The 15,412-nt window shown below is 40.8% G+C and overlaps 1 protein-coding gene across 6 annotated transcripts in view; it reads right to left on the minus strand.

The window, feature by feature from the left end:
* The window catches only part of gulp1a (GULP PTB domain containing engulfment adaptor 1a), a 74,084-nt gene that overhangs the window by 19,696 nt on the left and 38,976 nt on the right, over positions 1–15,412 (minus strand). For 4 of the 6 annotated variants that reach the window (XM_047601409.1, XM_047601412.1, XM_047601413.1 and 1 more), the window contains exon 2: positions 5,662–5,742. In XM_047601409.1, coding sequence (XP_047457365.1) covers positions 5,662–5,689 — 28 coding nt within the window. In that variant the 5' untranslated portion in view covers positions 5,690–5,742. Of the gene's footprint in view, positions 1–5,661; positions 5,743–11,773; positions 11,932–15,412 lie in introns of those variants that run through there. The other 2 variants (XM_047601411.1, XM_047601410.1) reach the window with 2 other exon arrangements.

Raw genomic sequence — 15,412 nt, forward strand, 5'->3', positions numbered from 1 at the left:
TTTGTGAGGTTCATTGTCCTCCTTCCTTCAATGTTTAGTGAACAGCTGTGCAATAAGATTAAACCTAAGTGCACTTTGCAACATTCTCCCACAAAGAGGAATCGATTTCCTACTGGGACTCTTGAATGAAGGTTGATAGAGGGATAAAACATTTTCCCTTTTCTTTAACAGCTACAGGGATGAACAGATGGTAAATTCCCAGAAGGGAGGAGACCTGTGTGGGCTGACGTTTGTTCAAGGCGTCAGGACACTGTTCTGATTAACCCTCATGTCCCCTGGACACCTGTCCTCTGGACACCTTAGAGGCAAAAACATTTACACGTCCAGAGGCTGCACGATTTTAAATGTGACACTACATTAAAAATAATGATGCAATCAAATCTATTTTATTGCCAGTCTTTGACATGTCCAAGACTCTAATTACCACCAAACCTCCATCACCTACGGTTCATTTTATGGAAAATAAATTGATATTGAAATTCTGGTATTTCTGAGCAGGTCTGAAGTTGCTGATGTGAAAAAAGCAGAAAAAACTAGTGATGTATGAGGATAATACGGATGGTTTTTTTTTGCATGTGTACATATTTCCCATGCTGGTGTCCAGAGGCTGTAAAATGCAAAAGGCGGCGTCCAGGTCGTCCTGAGGGAAGGTTAACGGGAGGAATGGAGGCACCGGACGGTCGCTCTGTGTGGTTGAGCTGACAGGTGCTAGAGGAAGGTGAGGACGAATCCAAGTGACGGCTGTAAAGTGTCACTGCCTTTCTGTCACGTTCTAGTCTTCTGTCCCCTGTTTCACATAGAACCACTAAGGATGTGAGACAGAATAAAGGTCACGAGTCCTTTATCCATCTTCCACCTCATCAAATGTCAGGACCTGAATCCAAACGCACCACGAATAAACAAGGAAAATGACTAAAGCTCAAGGAAAAGTACGACCTGGTCAGGACAAGGATGAGACAAAGCTGGTTCCAGAGACGTGAGACCGGGAAAACTGGTCCAGGATTAACAGAGACACAAACTATATATACACATCAACAGGAACATAGGAAGGACAAGAGAACTACAACACACAAATAAAGAGACAGAACAACAGAACAACAGAAAACAAAACATGATGCTGGGGAGGTTGTGTGGTAGGACCCAGGACCAGGGCAGCATACGATGAGGTTCCACCAAAAACAGAAAGACTAACAGAAAGAAAATCCTCAAGAAGACAAGAACATGGATAAACCATGAAAACACTGCATGAGGACAGGAAACAGGAAAACAAGGAGGAACCTACAAAATAAAACAGGAAACGAAATACAGAACCCTGACACACGACCAGTTTTACTTGTATCACATCATCATCATCATCTTCATCATCATCATCATCATCATCGTCTTCATCTTCATCATCATCATCATCATCATCATCTTCCTCTTCATCCTCTCTCAGAGGACGTAGTAAACACGGCTTCTCTCTGTTTCTAACAGCTGCTAACGCACTGAACCACAGCTCATCCATTAATGTCCAACGACTCTAATACTGAACCTGATTCCTGCTCTAATTAAACAGCACACAGATAAAAACAGTTAATAGTTTCACTTGGAGAATAAAAGGGGAGGATGTGCACTTCTAGCAGGAATGAAAGTGAACTCTTACACGACGTGAAGGCTCCTTATCTGCCTCCAGTGTAGATCACACAAACACTGACGCACCAAACAGCAAAGCTCAATAAGTTCTGAACAGACTCAGGATCTGGTTGTGATATTCAGATCTCTCTCTTTTGTTTTCAGAGCAACATCAAGTCTCACAACAACTACACAAAAAAAAACAAAAAAACATCCAGAACATTGTGGTAATGTTTGGATTATTGACGGTTTGAGCTGTTTCTCATATTTTTAGTGATGAATTAGTGATGATGTCTTTATGTCAACTCAACCAAATGAAACAAGTCCTCTACAGTAAATAGAGGAGAGGAGAACATCTGGCAAAGAAAAAGAACCGATCAGCCACAACATTAAAACCAGGAGATGTGAAAAACATTTAAATCATCTTGTGACGATTCAGCGTCTGCTGGGAAACCTGTGGCCCAAGAGAGACCTACACAAGGTGGTCATAATGTTATGCCTGAATACTGCGAGTACCTCCGTTCCTATAAAACTCATCCAGAGTAAAAATCGTGCTGAAGATTAAATTACAATGTACAGTTTTACTGTTCAGTCACTTACTGATCGTCCTGCTGAGCCGTTCATGCTTCAGTGAATTTAAAGTGTACATGGATCAGTTCTTTTAAAAAGAATGAAAAGTAAAAGATGAATTTACTGAAAAGTGTTTGACATCCTTCAGAACAACGACCAGATGAATGAAACCACTCAGTCTGGTGCCTGGGTTCGTTCTTCGTACCACTACATTTCCCTTCACTACGCAAACAGGTCGACCTCAATAACAACAACCATCCAACGTTTGCTACAACACAAAACTGTTTAATATTCACCCACCACGCTCTTGTCTCTTCAAGCTTGAGTGCCGCCCTGTAAGAGCGCAATTTCTTCTATAGGACCACAAGAAGCAGGGAGGCAATAGACTAATTCACTGCAGCGCTCAATCAATGACACACAATGAATCTGCTGGGTATGCACAGTTCTCCATCATGCAGGAGGGACCCAAACCACAATTCAACCAAAGACCAGCAGGAGAGGCGTAGTTTGAGACAAAGACTTCTGTCCGGAAACACAAATCCATCCAGCTGGATACGCAGAGGATATGCAAAATGTTGCAATCTCACAGAAACAGGGAGCGTGTCCCTCAGAGAGGAAAACGGTTCAGTCTCCATCACATACAGCACGTTTAGGGAAAGGGACAAAACATGTCACAGTGTCCCTGCAATTCATTCAGCTCAAATAGAAAATCACTGCAATCTGCTCAGAGTAAACACTTAACATCATAATGTGCATGGTGCTTTATTGTTGCAGCTCCGCTCTGTAGTTACATCAATGCTCATCAGTCAAACTCCTGCAAATTCAGATCAGGCCGTTTGTTCGTTCTACTGATGAAACGGTTCAAAAAATGCTACAGGTCAAAGGTTTGGAAGCAAAGTTTCTGTTCACGATGCCTTTCTCTAAAAGCAGCAGGAGTTCTGTGTATTCTGAGACGTATTTACTTCATGATCAGACTTTACTTTTATTGATATGAACCATTTTCCTCAGTTTACCTTCAGGTGAACATTAATGTTACCAGAACATTTCTGAATAAATGTCAGCAGAAGAAAAGAAAAGAAGAGTTTAGTTTTAGGGTCGAGAAGATTTGAAAGAGTCACAACTTCAGTGCAAAAGTAAAACTCACAGTTTACATTATTCACTTTAACTCTTACATACAAATCTCTCTTGTGGAACAAATGTCTCATATGTGTCATGACGTTGTTAAAGCAAAATAAAGCAAAGTCTAAGCAAAAAAAAACTTAAATACTTGATAATTATAGTAAAAATGTCTCCTGATAAGTTGCTCTTCATATAATAATAATGTTTATTTTGTTGCAAAGTAGAAACTGTGACCTTTTATGTATAAATCTGATCTTGCTTCCAAACGTTTGGCCTGTAGTTGTATATTTTTTTTCTTTTTTGAGAAATATTGTGTCGCTTTTTTCATGATCTACACAAAAACCCTGTTGTTTAGTGAAAGCTTGTTTCTATAGTTGATGTGATGCATCTACAACCTGGTGGCTCGTTTACCAGGTGAACCAAACAACTACTAATGCAGTGTAATATATATATATATGTATGTATATATATCAACCACCTTCACTACATCCATAAACCTCCTCTTTGGTCTTCATCCATTACTATTCATGTTACTGCCTCCACCTGTCATCCCAACTCATTAAATCACTTCAAAAACTCAATTTGTCTCTAAACTGCTTCTCTTAAATCCTGTAGAATCAAACTGTGCCAGTAACGTCTCAGACCATTGAATAAAAAAAAAGAAAAAAGATGAAAATCCTGGCTCACGTTGTCGCTTCGCTTCAAGATGCGATGGAGTCCACAAAAACACAGAGATAAATGAAGGGAATGTAAATTGGACCTGTTGTGAGTCCCATCATCCAGTCAGTGCAGGTGCAGAAAATTACAGATATACAACATAAACAGCTTGTGGTAAAAAAAATATATATATAAAAAAACACACAAAGATGAATAAATTATGAAGTCAGAGGATATTAGACTGAATAATTCACTGTAACGTGAAATCACTGCTGGACCTTTGTTCTACTCATGCAGGAGATCAAATGATGTTCACAGCTGCTGCTTCATCCCCAGTTACACTCACATTACTGGAAGAACGACTCTTTATTTGTCATTAACAACACTTAAAGGTACCAACAGATTCAAACACAACTTGAAATGTCTTCCCAGTGCATTTTTGTACAGATATAACTGAAAATAAACACTGAAGCTGTTCTATATCTGTTCAGTTTGGTCCACTGGGTATTAATACACTGTGCAAACAACTCAGCGGCTACGGATATGTTGTTTAGTACATTATGGTCCATGCACTCAAAATAAAAACTTCCATCCTCCTGGGAGGGGAAGCATGTATTATACTATCTGTTATGAACCTATTGGCACCAACAAGAAGTGTTGTTTAAAACTGCATCTGGAGAGAAGCCTAAGGGTCAGGTGTGTTAGTGTTCAGGTGTAATAGTGCACGGTGGTGGTCAGGAAACCGTCCTGTGAAATAAATATGCTTCGGCTTTATGGCAGATGGGTGAAAGGATGCAGCTCTTTACTGCATGAAAAGAAATGGTGCGCTGGTTTCTCTGTGAGTGTTTACTGAGAGAACTGTTTGCTTCCTGTGTAGCTGACTTTCCTTTTTCACAGCATCAAACCGTCAACAGCCAAAGCAAACGTAATAAAAATAAAGGAACATGCACATATTGACTGAAGTTAAATTAAAGCAGCAGCTACATGGAAATTTAATGTGAGGTGGTGGTGGTTGATCCCACGTCTCCTAAAAAGGAGGACGTTGTGGGAAAATTGACTTAAAACCAAAAATCATAGCAGCCCACTCCACCACCACCACCACCACCACCAGCACCACCTGGCCCCAGGACACTTTCCTCCACACTGTCCAAGGTTTTTATACCAGAGGGAATGGGACAGATGGTGGTAAACACCTCAAGCTGTTTTGCATACTGCCGTCCCAAACATATCCTCCCCTCGCGTCTGGCCAGGGTCACCTCAAGACTCTGTGGCTGTTGTTGCACGACCCATTTCCCCGTCTACCACATGGCAGCGTGTACACGTCGTATGTGTGGCTCTGGGGCAATGAATCACTTCATATTTGAGTTGTTTTGCATGTGAAGTTACGTAGCAGAGGAATTTTATCTGGAACATGAAACCATTTCATCATTTTAAGTGTAATGAAGTTGTTGCAGCTGAGATTCAACACGAGCTTCATCCTCTCAGACTCTTATCTCATTACATGGAATGTAGAGAATGTAGGAGGGAATTATAACTGAAGTATTATTGCACCACTTGTATTAATGGTGAAATGGTTGTAACGTAAACAGCAGCACATGAATGTTCCTGTTAAATTAAGCCTGTGAATATGAACAACACAACCTCAGCCACAGTTAAATCAGACTCAGGTCGGTTCCATGAGCTAACGCCGTGTGTGCTCACCTTTTTTCCTGTTGAAGGCGCGGTTCATAGTGGAAAATGTGCGTCTCAGAGGTCACTCCTGAATATCTGCCAATATTCCACCTGGAAAAGCAGCAGGAAGAAGTGTGTTAAACATGTTTCTGACCTCACGTCTTTACTAAACGACAGATCGAAAAACAAACAGTCTAAAGTTTTCTCTGTGTGAAAAATAAAAACCCTTTGAGAGTGAGTCAACAAGACATGTCCAGGAATAGAGACTTCTCATCCAAAATAAGAAAAACAGTTTCACAGTAAAATGTTACCCTGTTTACCACGACCCTCTTACAGTCAACGCTGTTAATGTTCTAATGTTTAACTATTTCAAAGCAAATGTTTCAGCTACACACACAACATTCACCTCGATGCATGAAGTTAAATAATCACAAGAGATTCCAGCATTTCATTGCATTGTTACTAAAAGGTTTTTAGAGTTTTACGTAGAACCAGATCAGACCCTGATTTTCAAAGTAATTGCTCAGGATCAATAAAGATGAAACTCATCGAGGATCATTTTCACTGAGAAGGTTCTGAGATACAAACATTTGTACGACTCGTGCTCGGAGTAATTTCTGCAGAAGTTTCAGTTGCCATTACTGAAAGTGAAGCAGTTGTTGTTGCAGAGTGAACAGCCAGACTGACGAGATACAAGAATAAATGGCGTCTATGTCCCACAGTAAAAGAGACTTCATGGTCTCCAGATTTCTGCTGGTGATGTGATTATCTCACTCAAGGACAACATTGGTATAAACCACTGAGCCACAGGAAATTACCAGATTCCACTTAATTGGTCAGAAAATTATTATTTATTTACTGCAAATAAGTGATATAAAGTGACAGGCAGATAATTAAATCCTCTTTACCAGATGCCAGCAGGTAGATAATTAACCAGCCTATGTACCTGCTGCCATTCAAACAACAGAACAAGAATAAGAATGATGGTTGGAGTGAGACAACTTTGATAAATACTGGAAAAAGAAAAAGTACTCATTCCGAACTGGGTCCTGGAGAAAGTTCTGACCCAGGTGAAGTTCTGAGTAGAGCTCAGAATAAAGCAAACAGAGCTGAGCTCAAGACAATACAATGAAGGTTCTCTTTCCTTTGGATTTACCGAACCGACTCCATTATGAAAAGCTGTTCCAAGCAAACAAACAAACAAAACACCCGTAGATGATCATTATTTCCCTCAAGAAAGGTTGAGAAACACCAGTATAAACTCTTCCACTCATAGAGACGGGGATGAATGTGTGATGAGGTCCAGGGTAACTCACACAAAATGGAGCAATTTCCTCCTAATGCTAAATGTCCACCTCCACAGCATCTTAAAAGGTGACACTACGACTCTGACTGCTTCCAGAGCGATGCATTAATTCCCAACTGGAGCTCAGCGATCTACGCTCAAGAGGACACAAGGACGAAGCGCCCAGCAGTGGGAAGCTGTCAGACCGCCGTCCAATCAATATCCTTTACTCTTTTGCTGGTGGGAAATATGCAAAGCCTGGCATGTAAGAGCCATTTCAATCCTGCCTTTGCAAACACATTAACTTGTGCCCAGGCAATTTAGAAAATGAATAGAATTCTTCCATCTCAGGCATTTTCCATTTATCATGCAAAGCCTGAGCTATTAAATTTCTTAGTGAATAGAAATACAAATCCTGCTCAGGCCTGAGCACCAACATGATGTAGCCTACGACAAACTGTTTTATGAACAAGGTTTGAAGTATGAACAGTATATTAACTCTCTAAGTAAACACAGGTTCAGGATAGTGATGACATAGACCACAGAAAACTACAAATTAACAAATTAACAGAGTATATCTGCAAAGATCTCTATCCTGAACGTATTTGATGATAATAATATTAATTTAACCTTTATTCATCCCTCATGGAGAAATTCTTTATCCATATTTGACATATCCATTCATTCATAAACTAGTCTGTATGACGCCTTTTGCCATTGAATATCTCAGTTCAGTGATTTCTATAACTCGCTTGGAAAAACAATTTCAACAAATGAGGTGACATTTGAAAGGATGCACCTTCCTCTCATTAAACTTTGGCTTGTTTCATCATCTTTCACTGAGAAAAACCCTGATGAATTTAAGTTTGTTTTATGTTTTATGTGAACACCATTAAGTATCAGTCAGTAAAATGTCTTTAGGGCTCAGAAATAACTCAACAACTAAAGCACTTGGACACAAATCTATCAGGAGGAGTTCTGCTAGAAAATGATAGCGTCATGCTATAGAGTCAAATATCCTTCATTATTAACTCTAAGAGGAGCCGGGGACAAACAACTGAACCAACCAACATGAACTCAGGTTCATCAGGCTCTGAGAATTTAAAACCTGCAGTTTGTACGTAGTAAAACATTGAGTATATGGTATATTAAAGTGAAGGGAATGGGAATGAAAACGCAGTGTATGGAGTTATTACAGTAAGGGGATCTTTTACTCAAACAGAGGCCCAGGAAAGGGCTGGAGAGTGTTTAAATGGAACAAGCTTTAGGGTGGGACTGGGACATTCCTCAGTCTGAGAGAACAGAATATGTTTGCTGCTGAAAGAATAAACTTGTGTTCCTTATTTATAAGTGTAACATGCCGCTGCTGAAAACAGAACCGTTTGTATTTTTACCAAAGACAGAAAGACAGACAGGAAGTATTATTCCTACGTCTGTCGAACTATTCTGCTTCTGGTTTGTCAAATTAAGACCTTTCCAGTGGTGACCTTGGAGCTAGTGTTTTGGATTTAAGTGCACTCTTGTCTTTATCTTCCGAGTAACTTAGACGTGCCTTTTTGTTTTATTTATTTATTTCCTGAAGTGCCAAAGAAATGCAGCTTCCATTAATGAGTTCTGCTTGTTCATTTGTCAAGGTTAGGGGAAAGAGGAATGCCAGAGTGGTGGAAAATATAAGGGGGCAGCCTCTTTTCATTTCCATCAATAACATGAAAAATCTATCTTAACCAAAAACCCTGAGGTTGCACACTAAGTGGGAGAAAAGAGGCAGAAGGCGTCACAGCCAGTATCCAGAAGCAAACATTAAGGAGTACAGCAGGAAGATGGCCCGACTGATGAAATGCTTCGCAAATATCTTAGGCAGGAGAAGAGAAAGATGAGTCTGAGCCTTGTGGGGATGAAGTGGACTCATTGGTGGATGGGACACAAATATATGTTAACAACAAACCACGGGTCACCAAGTCAGTTAAACCCACAAAAAAGCACCTGCCTTTAAAAGGGGGTCTGTGTCTGATCTGCAGGTAGCGGCAAAAGAACTTAACGTTGAAATTTTAAAAGCAAAACGGAATTATAAATCAGAATTAGAAAGATGGGAGCAAAGAAACCTGGTTCAGCCTGGACAAGCATGGAGACTACTGCAGGCCTTCATAGCACAAAGCATAGCGAGCATAACCCAGACTCAGAGCTGGCTAATGTTCTTAACAGTTTACAAAATCCTCAAAATCTGGGAAGAGTATAGGCTGGAAGCCAAAGGTCAACCTGGGAGACACCTCTGGAGGTACTGGAGAGTCAGGATCCTGTAGGACCTCTAGATACCGATGGCTAACCAACCAGAGTTTGTAGCGGTGGACCAAGAGTGGTAAACGTATCATTCCCAACTGATAGCAACATCAGGAAGAAAGACCATGAGAATCTCAAGAAATACTAAGGGCCAACAATGGGCCCCACTTGGGATAGTTTTCCCCAAGATCCAGCACATTCCAGGAACAACAACTGAGATATCTATTCCAGAGGAGTGAAGCTGCCTCAAGCTCCAGGGCTCAGGTAGAGGTCCAGAGCTAGAATCTCTCACAGAGTTCATAAACAGAAAAAAAACAGGGGCTTTGGGACAAGGTCTGCTAGCAGAGGGGTTGGTGAGATGCAGTTTAAACGATCAACCTTTGCTCAGAAAGTTTGAGAAAGTTTAAACTGGAACAAACTACCCGTCAAGATAAAAGAACATCCAATTTTTGGTTCAACTTAAACATTGGATCCAACTCAAACAAAGCTGTGAGCATTTTTAATCAGGCCCCTAATGTCTGCTCACTGTTTTCATGTTGTTCTGTATTGTAACGTCTCTACTTTGTTGGTGTTTATGACATTTAGCATGCAATGCTAACTCCGTCATATTTACAATACATCATGTATGTACTGTTCATTAACATGCACTGTCCCAACAAAATAAACCGTTAAAATAAAGTAATAATAGAAGGAAGGAAACAAACACCACCAACAAGAGGTGGGAGGCCTAACCTTAACCTCCTGAGACCCTGCGTCCTCATATGGGGACTTTAAGTTTTAGGTTTTATTGAAGCTTATTCTTCTTCATTTAAACCTATTGTCCTCATTACTGGACGCTTTAGTCTGTCATCTAGTGGTAGGAAAGGTTAAAACTTATTTATTTATGCTTATTAACATTTCTAGTTTGATGTTTCATGCAAATGTAACAAATTAGCATTTTTTGCTAATTAGGAAGCTCATTTTAGGACACAGGGACTTCATTGTTTGCATGTCTTTGCTGAGCCACGTTCAGGTAATAAAATAAACAGTTTTATATTTTGTCACATATTGGTGACTTCTTCACAACAAAAATAATGAAATATTTTCCTAAAATGGAGAAATTAAAAACGAATACCAAATAAAAGCTCAGGTCTCAGGAGGTTAAATTCCTCTCGGATAGAAACTGAAATACCACAATGAGTTACTTCAACAGCTGGAATTCTATTAGCCAAATATGGGTCAAAACATAAAAGACTGCAAATTATTATGCTTTTTTTATGCAACTCTGAATCATTAAAAATGCCTTGAGGTGGGCGGATTAGGGCGTCCCTCAAGAGTCACCAGTAAGAGCTTTAAGTGCTTGGAGCGTTTTGGCAGGCGCAGCAGATCGGCCTGGCGTCAGACGAAGCCTGGCTACCTTTTTGTTTGTCTGTGACACGCTTAGATCCGGTGCAATGCTTTAGTCTGACACCTGACTGTGATGTCATTCACTTTGACTGACAGCTGCAGTGTCGGCCCTGTTTTAATGGCTTCCTGTAGGCTGATTCAACAGCACCCCCATGGGAGAACTGACGACCCCGAGACACATAGGCACAGGCGCACACACAGACTTAACACTGAGCTACAAACATTCTCAGTCTCCCTTCGATGTTTACCAGCTGCAGCGGAAGCACCATATGGGTCTGCTAACACCTCACCACTAGTACACATACTAATCATACGAAATGTGCCAAGAGTCTCTCAGTATTGTCACATTTATGCTCCACTGATACGAGTCCAACATCTCCAAGTCAAACAAACAGTCTTCCCTAGCAATTAAAACCACACAAAGTGTACTTTCATACAAGGTACCGCAACACACAGAGTCTGAGACTGGCTTACATAGCAGGTAACAGGCAACCTGGACTGTGGTTGTTGGAGTTTTAGTCAAAATCTGTGGAAAATATGAGCCGGCACCTCACTCAGACTCAAACAGCTGGTATTTTGCTTGGGAAAGAATCTTTCTGGAAATGAGCACAGCCATTGTGGAGTCTTCTCTAGTCTTCTATAAAAAAAAAAAAAAAATTGAAACCAAATGATGAAGTCTGACAAAATGTTAAAAGAAAGAAGGAAAAAAGCAACGTTACCGTCCCATTTCAAAATGCCTCTCAGCCTCTCACTAATCTGACCCATATGCACTCAGAATGCAGCAGGCTTTCAACATGGAATAGGAGCAGAGTGTGCACTGTGGTCTCAACATAATGCCTGAGAAAAGAAAATCAACAAAGACCCTTTGTTTGCTTCACTTTGCTCTCACCCCGTCTCTGGAGCCTTGCTGGCTACGAGCAGCACATACTACATCGCAGCTACAATCTGTTTATGAATTTAGTCCCAGAATTCCTCGGCTGAACCAACCGTGGAGTCGTGCAGTCTAATCTGAAAGCCAAGCCTGCGCTCTCATAGCCTGGCATTTTAACTCCGGTGGATCCAAGGCAGCAACCTGAAATACTTTATCACGGAAACAGCAACTGTGCCCTTTCCAGGCTCAGGAGGTAAACAGATCTCTGAGAGCACGGACAGAAACATGCAAACAACAACAGAGCCGAGATTAAAGCTACTTACTTGCCTTCAAACTGGGGTGGAATGGTGAAGAGGAAGTCCCAGCGGATCTTAATAGTTTTCAGCTGTGGCCCAGATGGTAGAGCACTGAGGACCGCAGCAAAGAGATGATGGGGATTGCAAACTCAACAAGGAGCTTTTGCCTTGACACAAGATACTTGACATTCAAACGAAACTTCCTCCGCCCACAGTTTGTCCAAAAGGAGTTTGTGCAAAAAAGAGACCCCTTTCGACAGGAACTATTCCACTGTGGTGCGCCGTGGCATACCAGAGATGACCTATAAAAACCAGAGGTTGCAGCCTGACCCCTCTGCTGCAGTATGTGATTCATCATCACCCTGTGTGCACTAGCAACAGGCTTACGTCAGCATCTCAGCATCAATCAAAACAGCAGCATGCCCAAAATATTATGAAGTACAAGTCACAATACTTCCCAACTTACAGAGTAAAAGCCTCGCTGTAGGATTATGTCAGCTTAATGACAGCCTTTCCTTTTCCACTACGCTCCCGAAACAGCCAATATCAGCAGGCGGAGCTGAGTTACGCAGCTTTAACATCTGACACTCAGTCGTCCTTTTCATCGCGTAGAGATGTACGGAGCGCGCTCAGTGAAGACCAGAGCACGATGAAGGGAAAACTTCCTGAAACTCAACTTACAACATCCACAACTTTGAGCTAAAGATTCTCATTTACAAAAAAAGTGAAGCACAAATAGTTTATATAGACTCTAATACAGCAATTGTAATAAAACCTCATTTCTTTAGAAGAATATATTTTTTATAAAAACTGTTTGGAAGGTGTCAGTGCTCAAACACTGCAGCACATTCATATCCAGGTATGTTATCACTGATGTGATTGAGTGAGTGTGTGTGTGTATTGTACAGATTTAAGGGGAAAATGAGCTCTGGAGAAGTTACTGTGTGTTTGGGAAATAATCCAGACTTTTTAGAAGAGTGGAAAAAAAGGTCACTAACACTTGCCAGCCAATTTACAAAGGTCGTTTTTTTTTTTTTACTTTCTGTGGGTCTGGTTAGAGATTCAGCTTGGTCAGGGCCTTCAGGCGGTGGTGTGTTTTTGCTGGCCGGCAGAACTTTGGTTTCTGCATGAGCGAGCATTTAAAACAGGGAGGGTCTACGGATTTGTGCTGCTCTGTTCTCGCTTTATTTTTCCAAGGTTTTTCTTCACTCTGCCCTGTATCATTTCATGTTCGCGTCTTGTATGGACAGCTGCGGTGGGGTAAGGGAAGTAACTGGGAAAGTGGGGCCCTTTATGTTACACAGACCCAGATAAAACGAGTTGAAAAGAAGTGAAGAGAAGGGAGGAGGGGGGAGAGGTCCATACAGATAGGAGTGGAAACAGTTGGAAGTGAACTATGCCACAGTAAACGTTTCAGTTCTGCAGCTACTACACGGGCTGGATGTCAGGGATGTAGAAGACAACACATTTGTTGGCAGAAGCAAAACATCCTGCCCATTTCCTGAGAAGCCCAGAAGTTCAAGACAGCAGGAAAAGAGCACAGCAGACACAACAGCTCAGATGCATCTGGGTCAACAGATGAAAACAATTCCTATGAGTCATCGTTTCAGATGCTGGTTAGTTTCGTATCTGGGCTGCATGCAGGCATTACGCTTCCTTTTTCGCCACGTTCGGTAGGAAAGCCGCGTATCACCAGGTATTGTCACCCTGCTGCCGAGGTTTATAGTTTTCATGCTTTAGAGACTCTTCCAATTTCCGATGCCAATTATTCCAGCGTTTGTCTGCGATGTGTGCGTGAGTGTGTTTGTGCATGGAGGAAAAGGGAATGTGCATCTCATTGAGAAGCACCCCAGTGGATTTTCATTGAAATTCGTAACCTCCACATGATTTGTGTTCCTTCTAAGCAGCAATATGACACCAGGCGTACGTCCCTGCACCGCTCACAACAGCTAATATATTCTGACAACGATGATCGCCATGATTCAAGATTCAAGATCACTTCACTGATCCCTGCCAGGAAACGATTTTGTCCAAGGAGTCATGAGATAACAAAAACAAATATGAACAAGGCTTAGATAAAACCTCCTGAGACCCTGCGTCCCCATATGGGGACGTTATGATTTAGGTTTTAATACAGCTTATTCTACTTCATTTAAACCTGTTGTCCTCGTCAGTGGACATTTTAGTCTGCCATCTAGTGGTGGCAAAGGTTCAATACACTAGTTGGTAAAAACTTGATAGAGGCCGTTTTATCAGATTCATTCTGCAGACGATCACAAGAACAAAACCCCATCAAATTCTATGGTTTAATATATATAATATATAATATAATAATAATGTTCCTAGTTTGATATGACGCACAACTTTAACAAAATTTATCAATAGCAACAGGCTACAACCTCGCTAATTAGCAAGTACACGTTTGAAGACGTTGGGACTTCATTGTTGTCAATTCTGTCAGGTATTAAAATAAACAGTTTCATATTTTTTCACACATTGTCACATTTATTCCAATATAAATAATGAAATAATCCCAGTGTCCACATATGAGGACATTGTTTTCCAAGAACTACTACGTCCTAATGGAAGATGATGCTTAGTTTTTCTACGTCTTAGGTCGTACTGATCCCAAATACCTTAAAGAAATTAAAAATGCATAATAAATAAAAACTCAGGTCTCAGGAGGAGAAGAATAAAAAATGAAATAAGAATAAGAATGAGGTAGAAGTAAAATTTAAAACAAAATGTACAGTGTGATTTACATAAAATATATAGAGTGAATAAAACATAAGGTTAGCTAAATGCAAATGTGCATCATCCAGGCCATTAGCCAGGAGTGGAAACCATCACTTTCTATGCCCCCACTGCTTCACACAGAACAAAATGCAGCGTTGAAATGAACCTGCTCTTAATGTAAAACTGAATGCGGCACCAGAATAAATTTGACTCAACTGGTCAACAGCACGAGCGCAGCGTTTTGTTTTTGACATGAAGAATATGAAAAAAGGCACCGTCCTCCTGTCGATGCCAACGCAGGCTGTATATTTTCTAACAAGGCAGCGTCAAAAACAAGCGCTGTAATCCCTGGAGAATTGGTCTCACAAAGACGGTGATTAAATCATTCTGGCAAGCGAGGATTTCCACACTCAAATAGAAAAGGCCGGATTTGCCAACTAAACACCGATCACAAAGAGTAGAATTCATTTAATGCTAAGATCAGACCAGACGGCCTCTCACCTCATTGGCTCCGTGGTCCTGGATTTACCTTGATATCGTGACATTTACACTTAATGCACCAGTCGAGGCTGATGTGAATATTTGTGCCTTCATTCAGCTCAAATCACCAGAAAAAGCAAATGTCAACGTAGAGGTGGAGTAAAGTCAGAGGATCAACTAAAGTCTCTACTATTCTTCATCTGGCAACCGAACAAACTTAATGGAAGTCTGCACTGACACACTCATACGTGCTGCTAGCACGACTAAAAACTCTTCATCACTTCCATTACAATAGAAACAATAACAGTTAAATTAGACCAGTACAGGTCACATGGTTCAAAGCATCAGGTTTAATATGTGCTATATAAACACAAGTGTTATTATTATAATACTCCATTTAAAGTTTTATACCTTTCAATACATCCATTATTGTTACAGTCACCATGAAAC

Source organism: Mugil cephalus, chromosome 12 (genome assembly GCF_022458985.1).
Source record: "Mugil cephalus isolate CIBA_MC_2020 chromosome 12, CIBA_Mcephalus_1.1, whole genome shotgun sequence".
Classification (NCBI taxonomy): domain Eukaryota; kingdom Metazoa; phylum Chordata; class Actinopteri; order Mugiliformes; family Mugilidae; genus Mugil; species Mugil cephalus.